General features: G+C 37.6%; 1 protein-coding gene across 3 annotated transcripts in view; it reads right to left on the bottom strand.

Moving 5' to 3' along the window:
- LOC114467874 (mitochondrial import inner membrane translocase subunit tim16-like) overlaps nt 1-18,017 on the bottom strand; it is a 130,754-nt gene that overhangs the window by 2,889 nt on the left and 109,848 nt on the right. The window contains exons 10-28 of one of the 3 annotated variants that reach the window (XM_028454371.1): nt 15,295-15,349; nt 15,102-15,159; nt 14,861-15,006; nt 14,684-14,782; nt 14,505-14,609; nt 13,539-13,701; nt 13,289-13,464; nt 13,094-13,202; nt 12,937-13,023; nt 10,913-11,055; nt 10,141-10,245; nt 9,901-9,986; nt 7,506-7,647; nt 7,343-7,432; nt 7,154-7,270; nt 5,964-6,099; nt 5,791-5,882; nt 5,602-5,688; nt 1,284-1,368 (exon numbers count right to left, since the gene is read on the bottom strand). In XM_028454371.1, the coding sequence (XP_028310172.1) occupies nt 1,284-1,368; nt 5,602-5,688; nt 5,791-5,882; nt 5,964-6,099; nt 7,154-7,270; nt 7,343-7,432; nt 7,506-7,647; nt 9,901-9,986; nt 10,141-10,245; nt 10,913-11,055; nt 12,937-13,023; nt 13,094-13,202; nt 13,289-13,464; nt 13,539-13,701; nt 14,505-14,609; nt 14,684-14,782; nt 14,861-15,006; nt 15,102-15,159; nt 15,295-15,349 (2,081 nt within the window). Of the gene's footprint in view, nt 1-1,283; nt 1,369-1,625; nt 1,785-3,456; nt 4,661-5,601; nt 5,689-5,790; nt 5,883-5,963; nt 6,100-7,153; nt 7,271-7,342; nt 7,433-7,505; nt 7,648-9,900; nt 9,987-10,140; nt 10,246-10,912; nt 11,056-12,936; nt 13,024-13,093; nt 13,203-13,288; nt 13,465-13,538; nt 13,702-14,504; nt 14,610-14,683; nt 14,783-14,860; nt 15,007-15,101; nt 15,160-15,294; nt 15,350-18,017 lie in introns of those variants that run through there. The other 2 variants (XM_028454369.1, XM_028454370.1) reach the window with 2 other exon arrangements.

The raw sequence follows: 18,017 nt of genomic DNA, 5'->3' as shown, positions 1-18,017 counted from the left end.
TATTCATCTTCACATCAGTTTATCCACAAATTATCACCAATTCATCTCATTTAGTTTAAATATGTAAAGCATTGAGTTACACGTTGTATGAAAAGCACTTTACTGATGAAGTTTAATTTGATTTTATTTCAAACATGAACACAACAGCAGTGTATTTACCACAGTGAAATATATAATAATAGTAATAAATACACAAAACAACAGAGTAAGACAACTCAATATCACAACAATTTTTAGGGTTCAGTTTAGTCTTATTCACGTGACCTAAACTGGCCAAATAGGGGCGCTGCGTATGGATAAAATGTCAGTATTGATACAGCAACCATACAGATAGCCACTGTCAAATTAATATATGAAATCAGGGTAATAACAACAACCAAAATCTGTGTCCATGTTAGAATTCAGGAAGGTCAGCACTGCAGTAGTGTACTAAATAAATGCAGTTGTCCATGTGTGTAATTCATACCTGTCAAGTGTCCCATTTTAGCCGGGAAACTCCTGTATTTTACCCCTCTTTCCCGCCATCTTCCCGCATTAGTATTTTCCCGTAAATATCCCGTATTTTAATGTAATAATAATTCAAATATGCCTTACTAAACTGAACGCCGTCACTAGCCTCGCACAACAACTCAGAAAAGAGATGATGAATGAAGACGTTCTGCTTGAAAAAAAAAAACAACAACAAAGAACTGATATATCGAGATTCAAAATGTATCGAGTTTTGTATTTTGGCGATATAGAAAACTATAATATTTCATATATCAATATATATATATTATAGCTTATAATGTATCAAATACTAGTTTTAGGAGTCGCTGCTTTTACTTCTCAAAACAACATGTAAAGCTCAGTTAAATGGATTTCTGAGTGCACATATTGAACAGCTGTTTGTTAATAAATGTCCCTGTGTGGCATTTTGCATCAGCAAACTCAACCCAGAATTGTCTTTCTGGACAGACTTTATTTGGTAAAATTATCTAAGATTTATATCATGTTTCACCATTTTGAGAAAATATACTGAAATATAAGTTTTGCTCCATATTGCCCAGCCCTAGTAGGAATGTTCACAGCATTTCAATGTTAATACAGGTCGACCTGCCAGATTCTAATCACATCATTGTATTTAGTAAGTGGTTGACAAGTGGCTATTTTAGATTTCTTGTACACCTATCTTAAAATATAAGGGATACTGGAGCTTGGTTGGGCGCCAGAAAATTTCCCTTATTCTCAAATCCAAAATTTGACAGGTATGGTAATTAATTACATGACTTTGTTACTCATACCTGCATATTCCTGTTGTAAAGCCCGAGCAAAGGCTCGTCCCACAACCTGTGCTCCCATCACTATGATCTGTGCTATGTACTTGGCCTGGAACACACACACACACACACACACACACACAATTAATTACTGACAAACTCTACGTTCACATGTGACACAATAATAAACAGCAGAAAGATAAAGGACATAATTATCATAATTGTTGAACAGCTTGATGAGAAACACATGTAGGCTGTCAGTAGGACATGCTAGCTAAGTTAGCATCTTGTGTAACAGTGTAAGGAGACCTGAGCAATGACACCGAGCAAATTTAGCACTACCGGGCTGACACATACAACACTTACCATGGTGTCAAACCTATATCAGCCCTACAGGGAGGTATGAAGTGTGTTTCCACATGCACGAAGGTTAGCGAAGGGTCCGAGGTCAAGGAAATGACGAGAGCGCAGTGGTTTAAATGAAGAACTCCTCCAGTCTGTAGTGGTTTAAACACTGACCCCTACTGGACAGGAGGGAATACTGCTGCTGGTCAGCTCCAATATATTATAGTCCCTCCTATCTCCTTTACTATCCACTTTTCCTTAACCCCATGACGTCATCCACGGGTTGTTTGGAGCGGAGTTAGGAAAAGGTGATTACTTTTTTTTGAAGATCAAGATGCACTTCCACTAGGTGACGTAATAATCCTACGGCCGCGCCTCCTTTCCTCAGACAATTTGAACGCTCTTTTATGATGGCCACCACTTAAACACTTCCGGGGTTAAAGAACAGTGGCTAGGAATGTAAAAATAATAATAATAAAATAATAAAAATTATGAGAGTCATATTTAGAACATACTATATCATATCTCTGACTTAGTGTAATAGTAATTTATTATTATTATTATTTTACTTTTCAGTTTTTTGTTGTTTTTTTTTTTTACTGGCGGTACAGTGTATAAAATATGTGACTTTAAATGGTGTAATGCATATACTTGCTAATTCTTGCTAAATACATTTTCAGTGTTTATTTAAAAAAACAGATATTATTTTAGAGCAATTGTTGGTGATGTTTGGAAAATATCAGAATTTTATTTTACAAACACAGACTTTTGAAGTATTCAATCCAACTGTTCCAAAGACAATTATGCTCTCATGCTAACAGTTGGCGTCAATACAAAAATAGCATTTTAAAACATCACTTTTTTACTTTTTTAGCCAAAATATCATTAAGAACAAATGACCAACATCTCCATGCTGTCTAGATGTAATTTGTGATTTTTTTTGTCTTAATAACAGAACTTTTGAAAGCAGTTTTATATCTACCTTTAAACGCTAACAGCTGCTGTCTTGCACACAGGTGAATTGACGTAATCAATTAGTGAAGCTTCAGGTGAACTCTTGGACAAAAAACGATGTTCCATCATGAAAAAGTTGTGGATTAAATATGTATCGACTAATCATAACAGCTGTACAATTCCTATAATGAGCTATAGAATACGTTTTGTTTTACAGTACGTACAGTAGTTGTCTTTTAATAATTAACTCAGTGACATAGAGAATCATATCTTGTGCCAGAAAAGCCTCCAACTGATGAAAAAAATCACATTAGAAGGCCTCCTTTTTTAAAAAAAAAAAAAAAAAAAATCTTCCTATGAGCCACAGGGGTCTAGTGGTGTGTCTTCTGATCGAGAGGTTGTGGGTTTAATCCCAAGACTATAGCTGTCTACTCCCAATGGTCGCCTAGTGTCTTACATGGCAGCTCTGTCCCATCGCTGTATAAATGTGAGTGTGAATGAGCTGATATTGATTTTTTTTTTTTTGCTCATAAAAACTGTATAAATCAAGTCAATTTACAATTTGCTCAGAGTTGCATAAAATTGCCTGGCCCTGATCATTGCTGCACAGCAGCTATAATTTATTTGGTGTTGTTGATTGCAAAAAAAAATTGCATTTATCAAGTGTTTTTCATTCTATACATTATTTATTTCATTCAAACAAATTTCTGAACTGAAATGCACCTTTCTTTGGTCACTGTTCTCAACTTGTTTTTCTCTATTTCTCACAAGTTATAATTTTTTAGTCTCAATCACAATATCATTTACATAAATAAGATAAGGTATAGGTCCAAGGACTGACCCTTGAGGTACCCCACAATTGATTGTTTGTGTTTTTTAAAAAAAGATTACAATAAAGTAAGGTGGGATTAAAAGCTTTTTATTGTAAGATAGTAGGAAGAAAATCCACATTCTCTTATTAAGACAAAACAGCACGAACATGTTTTCAATCACATATGACAAAAGTAAGTTAACCCAGCACAATAATGGCCTTTAAGAGTGACAAACAACAGTATATAACGCACAAAACCCTGATGACATCTTGTCAAATGAGAATAATGCACCTTTAAGACAAATTACTGGCTCATTTAGTCAGGAATGTCCTCGAAGCAAAATACTGTATCAACAAGTCATGTTTAAGTCAAAATACTAAAACTACCCAGAAATCAACACACAAAAAAAGACAATCATCTTTAAGTATAGAAAGGCTTAAGAAAAACATAAATTTGGCTTTTCATGCACAATAAGTCTTACATTTTTATAAAATATTGATTATTACTAGAATAATTTTGCTGTATAGCAAATGATTAATATTAAAAAAAACAAAAAAAAAAACATTTTGGCTAAAATAAGGTCTAATGTTGGCAAATAAGATTAGTGAAATGAATTGAGATTCAAAAATCCAGTTCATGGACAAACATGAGCACTGGTGACCCTGTTGTGTTTACAGTACATCAGTGTGTGTGTGTGTGCACATACAGTATGTGTTACTGCTACTAATATAATGCTTTGCTCACACATTTCTAACATTTGAAACAGAATCAGTCACTCCTTCCTGGAGTGTTTTTTTTTTTTTGTTTGTAAAAAGTTGGCTTATCTGAGAAGTTCAACTACTTTCTGTTGTTCCAAAAACAGACATGGTTTCATCTTTAATCACTATAAACTGAAGTTTTATAGAAAAATGGTTCAAATCCAGCACCAGTGACTGTGGAATATTTCCTCATGCCCAGTGTTATGATATCTTATATGGAGATGATAGAGTGAGATGAGTGACACTTTGTCACATTAAAAACATCACATTTCATAAACTGACACTTGCAAGACATTTGCAAATATAAACTCAGACATACTGTATATTACTGGCAGTAATATATGTTTTTTTTTTTAAATGCTTTATCTCAAACCCTGTGGACTTTTTTCGTTGTGCTTTATGTTTCTTATGCTGAGAGGTTTACTGAGGAAGGTGAATCAATGAGTTGCATTAATGAACACCTGGAGCCTCTCCATTCTCCATGGCGTTGGCACGACGACAAAACCGAGGGTGCAACTTCCCTTTAGTCATCCTGAAAAACAAAGATCATTTCAGTTAAACTGTCCCACTGGATCACATTTATGACAAACACTGTCATCGAAAATTTTTAATAAAAAAAAAAACAATAGCTTTTTAATTAGGTTAGTTATACAACTACGCTTTTTATTATCTTTTTAAATTATCTTTCCCCATTAATACTGATTTCAAACAAATACTATTTAAATGTGTAATAATCAGAAACATGCTGTGATGCCAGAACAATCCTTAATATCCCAACAGAGTTTTTCCAAACGGCAATCTAGGAATATACAGTAGTTATTAAACAAATTTATGACTCCTATTTTTCATGTCATAACTTGGCAAAAATGTAAAACAAAACAAATAAAGATTCTATTATACATATTTTTCTATTATAGTCTAATACTCAGCTTGTAATATTAGTAATGATGATGATAAAACTATGATAATAACATACAGCTGATGAGATTTTTTTTTTTTTTTTTTAAATCAGATAAATACATAGTGTGGGGTCTCATAGATCAATAATTCAAAGTTAATTTGCTCAAGAAAAAAAAAAAGATGAAAATGGTTGAAATTGCCAATTGAAACACCGTAAAAACACTCCATTTGCTGACATTTACACACATTGCATTGTGGGATGTGAAGTCTTGCAGACGTGTTTTTACTTGATTCTGATATCACGGGGAACACTGGGAACAAACTGGTACAAAAATGGTGTGAAGCGACTCACTGTCCACTTTTCAAGGCGAAAAAACAACACAAGAAATCATCTACTGTATGCATCTGTTTATGGGACTACACATCCCACAATGCAATGTGTAAAACCTTTTCGAAAATGTCATCAAGAGAGTGTTTACAGTGGAGATTCAACCACACTTTAGAGCAGCAATTTCATTCCTTTTTGGAGGAAATTATAACAACAGAAAACTAGTTGTAATCACATCCACTTACCCACTCGTCGTCGTCCACCCCCTGGAAGGATTCCTGTGGTAGAGGGTCGTCCATGTTGCCTAGTTTGGCTACCATTGCACTCAGCAACTGAGAGACAAAATATAAAAGAAGGCAAATCAAACAACAGGGGGACAAATTGAGTGTGTTTCTTATGTGAGGTAATTGAGAGTATAAAGTGCTTGTCTTTACCTCCTCTTTCTTCTGTTCATCAGTCTTTTCCTCCAGGTAGAAAGAAGAGGGCATGTATTTCCTCACTGGAGCCTCTTTGGGGGCCTCGCTCACTACAGAACACACACACACTTAATGTTGAGCTATTGATACGCAAGTTGTGATGAAGAAGGTGTACACGTTGCCGTTTGCACCTGGAGTCATGTCTTTAGGCTTCAGGCTGATCTTTTTGTGTTGTCCGTTGGAGCCGGACAGCCAATCAGAGGCCGTGAGAGCTGCTTCCCAGCACACTGAGGTGTCAGGGTAAACATCGTCCTGGAAAAACTCTTTCTGCAGATACGAGCACACACACAGTACAATTTAACGCATTCATCACTTTGATGCGTTTTCTTTTTTATTTCTTTTTTACAAATGTGGCCTAAAAATTTCAAAATGTCCTTAATGGAAGATATATGCCAAACTAAACATGTTATTTTGCACCATAATCATTTTTTATTAACTTTTAAAAATTGTTAAAGATGCACAAACCCTGAGGATAGAAGTTAATTTGGGTATCAGTCATTTACTCGATAACTTCAGCCATCAGAGTTGGAACTGTCGCCTCCTGTGGTCATAGATTATTTTTTGGGTCACAACTTGTTTTTATCCTCTTTCAGTAAACAAAAGAGGTCTACATTGACATCTTTCACTTTTCCTGATTATTTAGATCAACCAAAAGCAGCACAAAATGACATTTTGACGGAAAAAGTTGCAAAAATGATCTAAAAAGCAGGCTGAATGCTTCACTCCAATAGAAAATAGTGGGATTTTTACAGGCAAACGGGGTTGTGTGAAATCTTCAATCACGCAATTTCAAGATTACAGATTACAGGTTCTAAAATTGTAAAGTAGTCCCATTTTTAAAAGTTAATGAAACAAATGTGGTGCAGAAATGATGTGTAATGTGTGGACATTTCAAAGGTTTTAGGCCGCGGAGCTCTTCCTTTCTTATTAATGGCGTCTATGAAACAGCAGAGTGGGAACTGTCGCCCCCCTGTGGCCGCAGATTTTTTCGGGTCACGGTTTTAATTTATCACCTCTCAGTAAACAAAAGAGGTTTACATCTTTATTTTTAGCTCCTATAGAAGTCAATGAACTAAAAGGGGCTAATCACGTCACCGATGATGTCATTTCAACATGGCGGCGCACAGGGTAAAGTAGTCCCAGTTTTAAAAGTTAATATAACGAATATGGTGCAGAAACAATGTGTTTTGTCAGGCGCAGATCTTTTATTAAGGACATTTCAAAGGTTTTAGGCCACATTTGTACAAACAGTGGAGGATCCCTTTAAGAGTGTAGGCTACAGTTATGGCATGTGTCCACCAGGGGGCGTTAGTAGCACAACCTTAACTCTGGGCACTTTGAAGGCCAGGGGCTCGATGGTGGTCTTTGTGAGCATTAGTCCAACAGCGACCTCCACTTCCTGCACATTGCACTCTGTCTTAAGCAGAAAAGCCAAGCCCTGCAGACAGCACAGAATACCACTGAATAAAGACGTTTTCATGGTGAATAAATGTGTGTGTTTGGGGAATACCTTGTGAGGCTCAGCAGAGTTAAAGCTGCTGCATTCAATGAGATATGGATCCTCAGGAATGATCTCATAAATGTGCACTCTGGTCTCGCCCTGAAGAAGAGAACCAAACACACCTGAAATAATTCCGTTTCTTTGTCTTTTTTTAAAGTACTGGTTTGGTTACTTTTCCAGTGAGGAAGATGATGTTGGTGTCGGGGTCGTAGAAAGGGATGAGTGTAGAGGGAGAGATGTTTACAGGGGTGCTGCTCACGGCTCCAGAGGACAAGGACTCAGCAGAGTACATGTAGAGCGTTCTCTCACTGCGACTGTCACAGGAACCACCAAAAAAGGACAGCGGTTCAAGTGTGTCATCTACTGCTACCATGGCAACAAAAGCATGTGGACACGTCATACTGTAAAGCAATGGTTTCCATCCATTTCTTGACTTGTATACAATCTTATGCAATGTTGTTCCATCAGAGCAAAGCTCCATATTATATCATTAATGCCCCGGAAGGAAGTCAATTCTGATTCCCGTCAACTTTTATCACTGACAACATAAATGTGATCATCTAATCTGAGGGCAACATTACCAACATTTATGTCAGCATTGAAAATAATAAACAATCTAAGCAATAATACAAAGAAAGAACAAAGGGTTTGTGTCTATTTTTGTTGTTGTTACTTAGTGTTTTTCTTTTCTGTTTTTGAATTTTTGGTGTAATTTTAAATATTTTTCTGTTGTTCTGTGTATTAATTTTGTCGCATTGAGAATTTATTTTTTAATCGTTTGAATGTTTTTGTTGCTATTTCTGGAATATATGTGGCCTTTTTTTTTAATTTTTCTGTTGCTTTGTGTCTTTTTGTTGTCATTTTATATAATTTTTTTCTTTCATATTCCTAACAACTTCTTAAATTTCAATTTTTGTAGGATTTGTTTAAAGCCGATATCCGGAGGATGAAAAGAGAGAAAGAAAATTCAAAAGCGAACGTCTCGATGTCCCGCCCTAAACGGCTCTACTTCCTCCCCCTGCCTCTGCCAATCTACCAGAAGCCACGCCTCTACTTTTGTGCACGCGCATTGCGGAACATAACGACAATGTCCAACACATCAACACATGTGTAGTAGTGTTTTTCACTAATAAAACATTTATGGCAGTTTGACTCAAACATGTTTATTACCTGTCCATGAGAAATGTCACCAAATCAGGGTCCGTTCAAAATCCTTTTAAAAGCAGCAAGTCCCTCCCCCTTTGAAAAACAGCGCTGAGATAAATTATGCTGAGGTCACAAAGACGTTTATTCGCAACTATTTTACCGGCAATTTTCCTTCGTTTTTTAGTTGAAGCTTTGGAGTTTCGGAGCGCTCCTCCATGATGCTACGCTGCTCAGAGTGATACGTGTTTGCTGTTGTGACGAGTAGCCGTGTTTTCGTGCACAGTCTACGCACGCGCATTCACTTTGATTGACAGTCTCCGCTACAGGAAGTCAAAGCCTATAGACCCCTTAACCGCCACATGGCTGGAGGCAAAAACAGGAAACGCAGCTGGCTAAAGTGAAGACATATATAAACACTAGATGTCTTGCGGGATTTGCCACCGTAGCTCAACGGCGGCCATCTTACCTCAGACAACTGACGTTCTGACATTCTGACGCACTCTACGGTAGCTGTTGGAAGGTGAGTGATCAGCTTAAACTAAAATATCCTTAACTTAATGAAATATTGACAGATTTACAAACGTTTTGCCTTTTTACAAAACTTATAAAACGTAGGTATGACATAGGATGATTGTACATGTTGAAATTGCCGCTTGCCGTTTGAAAATTGGTTGACATTTGAGCAAGTTAGGATTATATAAATAGTACATGCACCATTGACATTGATGTAATGAGGGGGGCCAGCTGTCTGAGGTAAGATGGCCGCCACGTTGCTACGTCACTCCCCATTGTCCAACAGCGTGGGTAAGTCATCTATATCTATGGTGGTTTGCCTCCAGGCTAAGCCTCGCCCAACAATTTTATATTTGTATAGGGGTCTATAGGACGAATGCTGACGTATATGATAACCACTGACAGTAGACCATAGTAAAAGACTAGTTAGGTATTTTTTCACATTTTAAAAGAAGGATACATAAACATAGATTTTTCAGAAACTCCGAATATCAGCTTTAATGTTTAATGGGTTGTACAAAATAAGACTAAGGGTCACATGTGGAACCCCGAACCACCAGTTGCCCATGTCTGGTCCAGAGCAACAGTAACTAGGGATTTAAGACATTTAATCGTGTTTTTTTCTGACATTTTAGCATTTTGGGCTTTAAGTGTGTCCTCAAGTGTCCCTTAAAAGTCTATGGTCTATATGTAAATTATTTGATAAAGATCTCTAAATATGACTGGAGAATTTTTCTATAAATACAAATTGATTCGACATCCCCCTGCAGTCTGCTAATGTGCCACTAGGGGTGCATGTACACTTGTTGTGTTTACCAAACACTGCTATAAAGTTTAAAATAAATTCCTTCTTTGCACTTTGTTTACAAGGTTAATACATCTCCATTGGCATTCATCAAAACCAGTACCTGTCAAATCCTGACACCAGCAGGAACTTTCCATTCAACACCCAAACTACACGAGCTCCCCTGTGGCCCTCAGGTCCCACACCCTCCTGGAGTGAAGCAAACAGAACAAACATTTTCAAAAATCTTTGTTTATATACAGTAACCTATACAAATAGATGTTTCTTTTCACGCTTTGTTTCTGGCTTAACTCAATAATCTTATTTTGTTCTTTTCCATATCGTGTCTTTATGTCGCACATACCTGTGTGGGTGTTGCAGACTTGCGAGGGTCATAGATGCGGACTTTACCATCCTTACAGACTGTGGCTAGGAGCTTTCCATCTGGACTCCATGCCATGCAAAATATCTGCACAAACACAAAAACCCATATCAGAGAATAAGGAGTTTTTAGGATTAAGTGTTGCCCTAAAGTCTGCTATAAGGAGACACGTCTTTAAGTTTAACGTCAAACATCACACAAATACACTTCCATGTTCCCCCTAAGTCAGTGATTCCCAATCTTTTTTGTCCCGTGTACCCCCTTTGCATTTTTGTCAAATACCCCCTCTTCATATGATAGTATGATAAGTACCCTCTCTATAATTTCATATGCGTTTTATTTTCTCCTATACCCCTAAATGTGTCTCAAACATTGGTTCCCTAAGACTTAATCTACATATTTAAAAGAGTGAGTGGAATTTAATTGAACTACAATTTTTATGTGATCACTTCAATAGTAAGTAAATACAATCCCCAAAGTGTGATAAAAAGCCTCTACAGCATAAAATAATCATGTTTCAATAAATTACAAGAAAATATAGTGTTTGAATGAGCAATAGTTCTGTTAGCTTGTGGGTAATTTGTACCAAAACCCAGCCTACAAAGGAAATAACATTTCTTGATTATTTTTAAATGAATTGTTAAATCCCCCTGCAATGTACATGTACCCCTGTTTTGTAATCTACTTACTGTTTATCTCTACAGAGTAGAACGTGTTTTTAAATGTGCATTTTACACGGTTCTTAATCACCCACCTGGTCATCGTGTCCGGTGAGAAGTTTGACTTCTTTTCCTCTCTTCAGGTCCCACAGCCTGATGGTGAGGTCATAGGATGAAGACACGAGGACATCACTTGCCAGAGGATGGAACTTGATTGAGTAGATCTTCTCTGTGTGGCCTACAAGGAGTAACAGCAGCGGTCCATCAGCATGAACGTCTTTCTCTCCTATTTCACCTCACAATGACCACGATTACATGATGTTTTTAATTCCAAATTAATTATATGGAATTAAAGTATTATTCTCCCTGTTTACATTGAAATAGTAATTCCGAATTGAGTTTTACATGAAAAAGTGGGTTTTTTTCACCTTTTTTTATGTTGGGTCTGGGGGTTGGGAAGGGTTCTGATTGGACAGTGGGCAAATGTGACGTATTCACGTCTATCGGAAAAAACACGCAACAAACCTTTTCTTTTCGGCTACAACATCCAAGACCGCATAATAAGAACTATTTCCACTTTTATTTTGAAGCAGTAGCTGGATGATAACATATGGTTTCACTGTCGTCAGCTGAGGAGCAGAAGGGAGATGGAGTACCCGCGCATTAGTACTGAAGCTCTGTGATCTGATGCAGGGCTTCATGTCCCACAATGAAACCTGTTTCATTTGCTGATCTCTGTGTGTAATATGTCCATTTGAATGTCTTCATGTTCACCGATCCACCGGTTGCGTTTTGAGTGTGCCACGTAGCACTCCGGGTGGACGACTGTGGCGTCACGAGACAGAGGAGTTCTCATGATATTTATATAATCGCACGAGAACGCAGTTAAATGTATGTGTTCTAAACGCAACAATAAACAGATAAACAGGTCAGTGTTCCTAACGAAGGAGAACAAGAAGGTTGGACTCTCTGGATTTGTCATAGACACATTTTTTAGCAACAGCCAACAGAGAAGAGATAAAACTGCACCAGTAAAACATGAACTAAATCAAAGTTGCTGCAGTTTACAGTGTAGCTACAGTATGAGAGGAAACAATATAGTTTTTACACATTATGACGTTTTCGGTGATGTAGTTACTTTAAATATAATCTGAAGTGTTTTATTTTGAAAAGGAACCGGATATTTTATTTGCGCTTAATTTCCTGTTTAGCTTCATTTGCTCTGTGCTGATTGATGCGTCGTGTTCCGGTGTCCGCCAGAACTAGAAGTCCCGTGTATATCTGGCAGAGGATACCAAACTACCACAGCTGGGAAGGAGCAGACAAGCACCGCAGCGGACCCGGTGGAAATGAACACATAGACTAAAGTGGAAACCTATCAGCTCGGGTGACGCGGCGGTGACGTAACGCAGCGGAGCCGCATCCAGTGGAAATTGGGGGTAAAGGCTCTTATTAAATAAATAGTCTCGGCTCGAGTACAACGCTTGCTTTTAGGCAGCCATCTTGTATTATGTCATCATCAGCACTTATTTGGGTATTAAGTCGTCCTGTTGATTATTTTCCAAGTCCAGCTTTCAACTATTTCATTTTGGCATATTTAGTTGTAAAATGTCAGTGACTGCCCTCTATGGGTTGACGCCAGACTATTACGTTTGATTGTTGCTATTGGCTGAGAACAAGATCATGTGACGTTTTGGGACCATCTTGCGTCACCAAACAAGCACTGTTAGCCCCGCCCCTTTTATAAAAACTAGCACCTGTGGGCTCTACAATCTGTGGTGAGTAGGTTGGATTGAGAGAAGAGTGAGTAGAGAGGTATATTTAGTCATGAGTAGCTATAGTTAACATAGCATAGATTGTTCATTGGAGATTTTATAGTATAGTCTGGGCGTGTCTTAACTGCTCCAGGAGCCCCGCCCATGATCAAGGCATTTTTTTTAAATTTCCCTCCTAGTGGCAGGTCAGGAGAAAGCAGGGGTTTAGTTACTCTTTAATTCAGAATGACCATTTCATTCAGATTGAAGTGTTTACAAGGTCATTTTCAAGAGTATCTCATTTTTATTTTTAATCAAAGGCGAAGTAATGCTCTCGTGTAAACGTGGCCAGTGATTTGTTCGACCTTGGAGGATGAGTTCAGGCTCTGTCAGGGTCTCCTTGAGGCCGTTGGTAGGTATCTGCCACACTCGAATCTTAGCATCCTCACCAGCTAGCAGGAAGACACACCAGTTAAACACACACCCAGACACTTACATATACAGCACACTGGGATTACTCACCCACAGCCAGGCGACGTGTGTCAAAAGGGTCCCAACAAAGGTCAGACACACTTACAGAGTTTTGGACGGTAGGCAGGGACGTGTCAGGTAGCCTGCCAGGCTGAGAGCGCTGAGAGAAGAAAAACAAAGCTCCTCAGACACACAGAAAGGAATAACGGTTCTACTGCTAAAGTCTACATTTCTCTGCTGTTTTACCTCAAATATGGCAATCTGGCCGCCAGATGTGGAGAGCGGTACTGCCACGTATCGGCTATTGGCACAGAATCCGTCACACTCGCCCGGTGTTGTCAAGTTAAGGCCACGAATGTTAGTGATGTGCGTGTCTTTGTGCATCATTACTCCCTGGATGTGACGGAACTTAGAAGTCGGACCTGAAATGAGGAACGACATTTGTTCAGTCTACATGTGTATGGTCTTTGAAAAGTTGAATAGAGTGTGTTTCTACCCAGCAGACTGTGAATAGCTTTGGTGCTCTGACTTGGGCTGGGAAGGAAGCCTGAGGACAAGCCTGAGGTGGAGGAGGGGGAGCGGGAGGGGGCCACACTGCTGCTGCTACTGCTGGGAGTGCTGGTAGGACTGCTGGAGGTGGAGCAGCCACGAGCCACGTCCTTTATAATAAAAACAGTGTCAGACTTACTGAGTCTGCTCTCGCTCTCAAGAGGTTGGAGTAAAAAGAGACTTTCAGTTTTATTAAAATCAAACTTTTCATTAATAATGGTTAAAAACCAGGGATGGGCAGCTTTTATCACAGTGGGGGCCACAGAAATGTGAATGTAATTTCAGCATTTTGAATAATGACTAATCTGAGCATTATTACAGGAATGAACAACATAGTTTTGAGTGTACATTTTGTCATTTTGTGTACTTTTCTGTTTTACGGTGTATTTTTGAATACATTTAGTTTATTGTTTTTGTTTTGTGTGTGTTTTTTGGAGGAATTCTGTGTGTTTTTCTTTGTTTAACGAGTCATTTTTTGTATTTCTGTGGTGTTGAGACATCTTTTGCTTATTTTTTTTATCATTCTGTGTACCTACTGTATGTATTCTGTATGTATTTTTATAGTCATTCTGAATGTTGGGTGTTATTTATATGTATTTTCATAGCCATTTTTTGAGTGTTTTTTTTGTTCTTTGGTAAATTTTATAGTTTTTTGCACGTTTTTTTTCTAATTATTTTGCAGATTGGTGGTGTATTTTTTTGCATTTTGCTGTAATTTTTGTATATTTTTGGTCATTTTATGAATATTTAGAGTGATTTTGTGTGTTTATCGTTGTGTCAGGCAGATTAGACAGATTTATCCTGCAGGCCCAAAGTTTGACATGTGTTCTAGTCAAGAACAAAGAGGGACTGTCTTTACCAAGCCTTTTCTATTTCTAAATCAAATTTAAACATGACGAAGCGTGTTGCTCACCACTTTGCTCCCTACACTGACCGCTTCCTTTTTTCCAGGTGCCCGTTTCGCTGGTAAAGCCCTGGATTGTGGTTGTTTCCCAGGATGGAGGCTGACTTTTTCCACCTAAAGACAAACAGCTGTAATTCTTATCATTGGGACATAATTGGGTAAAACCAATAAGGATGGAGATGTGCTACCTGCTGATTCCCTCCCTGCCACCACTCCTCAGCAGTCAAGGCTGGAGTTGTACCCACTGTGTCTGGGTAAAGGTCCTCGTGAAACTCCTGGCCTGAATGCTGCAGAACAAAAACGTTGCACAATCCTTCCTGTCACTGCACGAAGGGAGAACACAGACAAACGGGGAATTCACACACCTTCCGTGGGACCTGATAGCTGACTGGGACAATGCAGCTGTCTGTCAGCTGAAGGGCACGCGTCACTTCACAGGACATAACGTCCAATGCCAGCTTGGGAACCATGGAAACTCCTCGTGTGGAGCCGTCCATCAGACAGTGGCTCACTGCAGAATGAAAATGTGGGCACGACAGACATGAAGTAAGGTAGTGAGAAAGTGTGAAACAATGTGTGATCTGAACGTTGATGAGTAACGTTTACCTTGAGAGAGAAAAGGCTCAGAGGAGGAAACTTCAAAGCAATCGATGACTGTGTCGCCCTGTGTGAGAGACGTTTAAAAACATTCAAAAGAACCTTCAATTTGTCAGAAAGAACAAAGGCAAATGAATAAATAAATAAAAACATAGATTTAGAAGCAGATATGTGTCATACTGTACATTAGGTTGTATCTTACCATGCCAGCCAACAGAAGCAGGCCAGTGTCTTCATCAAACATTGGAATCAGGATCCTAAAAGGAAAAGAAACAAACAGGACTTTACGGCAGGGTTTTTCAACCTTCGGGTCGTGACCCAATGTGGGGTCGCCTAGAAATAAGATGGGGTCCCAAAATGTCTAGTAATAATAAAAATGTAAAATTTACTGATTAAAATTAAATTTCAAAATTTTTAGAATTTTTTTATTGTTATTATTTTGCACAGTTAAAAAAAAAAAACCCAACAACAACCAATACATAATGTCACAAAAATAGATATACAGTGCAGGTATATGGAGGTAGATTTGTGTCTTTATTATTCAATCAAAAAAAACTTTTCAATCAACAAAAAAAACAAAACACTTCAATAAATAAAATACTTTTTCATTAAAAATAAAAGTTTACTTAAATAAAAAAAACCTTTTTGATCAAATAAAAAAGTCTTCAAATGCAAATATTTGGGTCTCAAATATTTTATGCATTTGAACACTTTTTTTAGTTTCTTTGATTGAAAATATTTATTTTTGAACGGAGAAAACTTTTTTTTTTTCTGATTTAAGTAATTTTTGTTGAAAATACACAATTCTACCTCCATACAGGAAGACGCAGAACACTCAAATAGCTTAACTAATTATGACTATTTTTCCAAATTAAAACACCAAATATATTCTCAAAAAAGTGTATTCTACACTTTCTCAAATATAAATCTAGTTTGAATAAAATGCAGTATAAAAATGGTCTCTTTGTGCACTAATCCTGGCTACTATGTTGTACATACAGTATAACACAACACAGTAGTGTTTTAATTTAGTTTTACCCTACTGATTATGTGTTGTGTGCAATATTAATCCTTGATCAACTTGATGAAAAAAAAAAAAAAAAAACTACTTTTAGACTAAAAAAGTCTCTGGGGTCACCAGAAATGTATGATATAATAATAGGGTCACGACAATAAAAAGGTTGGGAATGGGAACCACTGCCTTAGAGTTTCAATGATGCTCCACTAGGTGGTGCAGTAGGCATGTGTTGATAAATAGACTTATTATGAAATCCATTACACCCAGAAGAAGATATGTGTGGAATAGATCGAATATAATGTTTTAGTGACTGATCTTGTTTTTAAGTGAACCATGGTTTCTTAATGGCTAAACAATAGAGTTTTTATAGAAACTAAACAGAAAAAAAGCAGCTATCCATTTCTGTTTAACACAAGTCCAAACTAAACATCAAAGCAACGTGTAGATCAATCCACTTTTGATCAGTAAAGTATAGGGATGTAACGATTCACTCAACTCCCGATACCATTCGATTCACGATACTGGGTTCACGATATGATTCTCTCACAATTTATTTTACAAAATGGGACTGTAGACAAATTTTTTTTTTTGGGAAAAAAACTAGAAAATACTGTACTATTTTCCTTTTATTTTTCATTGCCAAAAGAATTCCTTGATAAACTATTCAAAACAATGCAATTTAACTAAAAATAAATCTTGAATGAAATAAATAAAGGAATAATACAAATGAAAATGAAGCCTATTAATTTAAATTCAGGTTCTATAAATAAACAATGCAAAACTGCATAATAGTTCTTTTTCTTTTGAAAGTGCAACTGAAAATGCTGTGTTACCAGCAGAGGGCGCTGGTAACACAGTGGTCGGTTGGCATGCAGATATCTTGCAGTGAAGAAGAGAAGCTATGCTAGCAGACAGAGCTAATAGAAAAACGTGACTTTTACAGATATTCAAGTAATATTACAGATATTCTTTCGGTGCTAAAGGGGTGAAGAATCATTTATTAACATATTTAAGAGTAGAACGCGGCCAGAAAGAAAGTGTTAGCAGACTCCGCCCGCCGCCTACACTTGTAAAAGTACTGCGATCCATTTTTCATAAAATCGATATCAACCGTGATACCTATGAATCGATTTTTAACTGCCTTACGATTAATCGTTACATCCCTAGCAAAGTATACAATGAACTGAGTTCAGGTCGGACTGAAATCTGTCTGAACTAAGCCACAGTCACGTGCTGCCTCATGGTTTGAATTAAGGAGATTTAGGGACTCAGAAATGAGTTAACCCTGGATTCAGTGGCGTAAATACAAACAGGAAGTGTTCATGTTTAAGAAATAATCAGCTGGATGATCTTATGATCTAACCCCATTGTTTCATCAGCAGTAGTAAAACCTCTTCCTTTTGTTCTCCTCCACCTCATCATCGTCATCATCATCACCATCACCATCAGTACCAGTCCCAGACTGACTGAATGACTTTCCAGTGCTGGTTCCAGACTGGAGTGTTGGCAGATCTGAGCACTTCTCCTCACGGTGCAGACACGAGCTGATTGAAGTGGAGAGGCCCTTCCACTGACTGCTTTATGATGACCACCTGCTATTCTAGGGTAACACGGCTCAGCTGCGTCCACATCAAGCCACACTGACGCAGCGCTGATGTAATGCTTCAACTATGACAACATAATAACAGACCTCGTTTGGGTGTCTTAACAAACCATGGTGACGAGAGAAGAGTTTGACAAAAAGAGCAAATAAGGAATAATCTGCTTTTAAACTTAATATAAAGAAAGAAAAAAATGGCATTACGAGGGGTATTTGAGAGAGAGAGTGTGGGAAATTAACAAATTAAAGCATTAAAAATATGGTGTTTTATAATGTTTTTTTCAGTTTAAAATGATAATCATAATAA

This window comes from Gouania willdenowi, chromosome 8, assembly GCF_900634775.1.
Source record: "Gouania willdenowi chromosome 8, fGouWil2.1, whole genome shotgun sequence".
Taxonomy (NCBI): Eukaryota; Metazoa; Chordata; class Actinopteri; order Blenniiformes; family Gobiesocidae; genus Gouania; species Gouania willdenowi.
The sequence above is the reverse complement of the archived record's forward strand: the minus strand, read 5'-3'. Positions and strand labels throughout refer to the sequence as shown.